Source organism: Anomaloglossus baeobatrachus, chromosome 2 (assembly GCF_048569485.1).
Source record: "Anomaloglossus baeobatrachus isolate aAnoBae1 chromosome 2, aAnoBae1.hap1, whole genome shotgun sequence".
Lineage (NCBI taxonomy): Eukaryota > Metazoa > Chordata > Amphibia > Anura > Aromobatidae > Anomaloglossus > Anomaloglossus baeobatrachus.
The window spans coordinates 675,264,344-675,267,562 of record NC_134354.1 but is presented as its reverse complement, the minus strand read 5'-3'; the positions used below and the strand labels follow the sequence as shown (position 1 = coordinate 675,267,562).

General features: G+C 38.5%; 1 protein-coding gene across 1 annotated transcript; it reads right to left on the bottom strand.

The window, feature by feature from the left end:
- Window positions 1–969: 969 nt before the first annotated feature.
- On the bottom strand, window positions 970–1,920 carry LOC142289959 (olfactory receptor 5AR1-like). Its single transcript, XM_075333904.1, has one exon. The coding sequence runs from the start codon at window positions 1,918–1,920 to the stop codon at window positions 970–972; it is 951 nt and encodes a 316-aa protein (XP_075190019.1).
- Window positions 1,921–3,219: the final 1,299 nt, after the last annotated feature.

Genomic DNA, 3,219 nt, shown 5'->3' with positions numbered 1-3,219 from the left:
TTGTGTTTTTTTACTTTCACTTACAAATTAGTAGGGGGGTCTCATGTCTTTTTTAAATTATCTATTTAATTTTGGTATTTATTTATTTATTTTTTTTACATGCCGCATGCAGTTCCTCTTATTTTGATGCACAGCCAAAATAAGCGCATGGCTGGAGGCTGCAACCTGTAGCTATATGCTTTATCTGTGCTGGGTATAATATAGGAGGATCCTACGTCAATTTCTTTCTTTATTTCTTTTTATACCACGATAGACGTATGTAGCATCTGTCATTGGAAGCAGTCAGCTGACATGCTGCCACTCAGGATGGGGGGGGCATCTGACTGCAACCAATCACAGATGCCAGTGGGCGGGGAAAGCAGTGCATATGAAATGAAGGATAATGCGTGCCCCCGGAAGTGAATGAGTGGCCAGGAAGCAGTTAAAGCCATGACGGAGCCTCAGTAAGTACAGTGCATCAGCTCCTATCCCCTATCCTTTCTGCTACCATTTTTAATGGCCCAATTCTGGTACCAATATACTTTCATAGGGCCCAGAACCGGATTTTAAAAAACAGATAACAGGGACCCGTCGGTCCCAGTTATCTGCAAGTCCGCCCATCACTAGTCTTCACCTTTTTTGGCATCGCTTTGGTCTTGTGGCTCCATCTTGTGACCGTAACGTCTGACTAGCCGGAAGTCAGAAGTTACATCACAACCTTCCAATACAAGTCTGAGAGCCAGAATGAGGCCAGAACAAGGCTCTCATAGACATGTATTCAGTTGCGATCTCTGGCACGCTCCATGAAACACTGGAACTTCTGGCAGGTAACAAACTGCCGGAAGCTGGCAGGAGTGACGCTGATAACAGATGAAGATGCTGGAGGGTGAGTATGAGATAAGGGTTAGGGGAATTAGGTATTAATCACCACTTTGAAGTGGTGCTTTAATGTTTTAAAACAGTTTCTTATAAGCTAGTTACCAGTTAAATTCACAAAATTATTTTCTTAAATGTACTGAATCTACTAAAATAGAATTTCACAGCTTCCTTCACTTCCTTGTTACGTAAGCAATAGATGATTGGGTTCATCATCGGGATTATCATTGTGTAGAATACAGATACGATTTTGTCTTGTGTAACCGAGTAGTTGGAAGCTGGACGGAGGTACATGAAGAAAACTGTTCCATAAAATAAAACAACACAAAGCAGATGAGAGGAACATGTAGAAAATGCTTTGCGTCTGCCTTCTGATGAGTGAATTGTCAATATGGTGAAAAAGATGTATACATATGAGGCTAGTATGACAATTACTGATAAAAAACCAAGGCAAAAGACTACACCAAATATAATTGTCTTACTCATGTACGTATCAGCACATGACAGCTCCATCAGTGGAGGAATGTCACAATAGAAATGGTTAATTACATTAGGTCCACAAAAGGGCAATATGAATGTGCACGATGTATGGACGGCCGCAGTGCATAAACCGCCAATATAAACCAGAAGAGTAAGAATCACACATTTCTTTTTGTTCATTATTAATATATACAATAGCGGGTGACATATAGCAACATAACGATCATAGGCCATGGCAGACAAGATATAGCATTCAGTACTGGCAAAGACCGCAAAGAAATACAACTGAAGGGCACAGCCAATAAATGAGATCAATTTTCTTTCCAGAAAAAAATCAAACAACATTTTTGGAGAAATGACTGTAGAATAGCAAAGATCTGAGAAGGAGAGATTGCTGAGAAAATAGTACATCGGACTGTGAAGGTTATTAACGATCAGGATTGTAAACATGATACTTGTATTGCCGAAAACAGTTAGAAGGTAAATCAGCAGAAACACAACAAAGAGGATATGTTGTAAAGTTGGGTCATTGGTGATTCCTAATATTATAAACTCTGTTACAAAAGACTTGTTACCCTGAGTCATGGCTTGGATAGACTCTGCCGCACCTATAAAGGAGGGCATAGTAACATAGTTAAATGGTGCTACCAATGCTTAGTGAAATATTGAGTATTAAAGGGAAAATGCTCCACCAGGTGTAGTTCTGCTTAGATAGGCACAACTTTATTACTTTCTTGTATTTGTAATGATTGGGATTCTAAAGTCACTGCTGCGGTTATTGGGTAAAATATTTCATGGAAATGTCAAGGAGAAGACTGGAAAAAGATCTTTAGATACCAGGGCTCTGCCATTTAGTAAATTGTCTGGGATAAAATCCAGGATCCAAAACCAATTATTAAGATGAAATATGGATAAAATGCTTTATAGTTGCAATGCATTTCCATCTCTATGGAAGGGATATTTATCAGGCGTAAAGAACATACCGTATGGAGAGATGGAAATGCATTGCAACTAATATGCCTTTTTTGGCATGCTCCGTCGTTACCATTGGTTTTGATACCTGGATTTGAATCGTTTTTGGATCCAAGATTTGATCGCAGACTGTCTTTCTCCAAAGCAGTGCCCAGATTATTTTAGTTGATTATTCCTTGTTTTTCCTGTCTGCTCAATGACTGAATTGACTAACACACATAGAAAGTCACATCACAGTAATAAAATGTGCAAAAGTAGTATAGTCATTTGTTACTATTAACACATGTGAAGTTGCCGGAGTCCCAACTTTCCGTTCTAGTAACGACACTCCAAAATATGCTGACTCAATTCAAATAATTTTATTATTATGTTATTAACTTCAATCAATGATACTTAAGTAAGAATATTGTAATATATGTTTCAGAGAATATTTTGACCGCTCTTGATTTTTGATCACCCATGTCACCAAGGCAATATACAGTGGGGAAAATAAGTATTTAATACAATGCTGATTTTGCACGTTTTCCCACCTACGAAGAATGGAGAGGTCTGTAATTTTTTAATGTAGGTAGACTTCAACTGTGGACAGACAAAATCCCCCAAAAATCCAGAAAATCCCACTTTATTATTTTAAATAATTAATTTGCATTTTATTGCATGAAATAAGTATCTGATTATCTACCAACCAGCAAGAATTCTGGCTCTCACAGACCTGTTATTGTTTCTTTAAGAAGCCCTCGTACTCTGCAGTCATTACCTGTATTCATTGCATCTGTTTGAACTCATTACCTGTATAAAAAACACCAGTCCACCAACTCAATCACACTTCAATCTCTCCACCTTGGCCAAAACCAAAGAGCTGTCTAAGGATGCCAAGGACAATAGGCAAGCAGCTTGGTGGTGAGAAGGCAA

Excerpts from the sequence above, each read along its gene's own strand:
- LOC142289959 (XM_075333904.1), bottom strand. The coding sequence starts at position 1,920 with ATGACTCAGGGTAACAAGTCTTTTGTAACAGAGTTTATAATATTAGGA.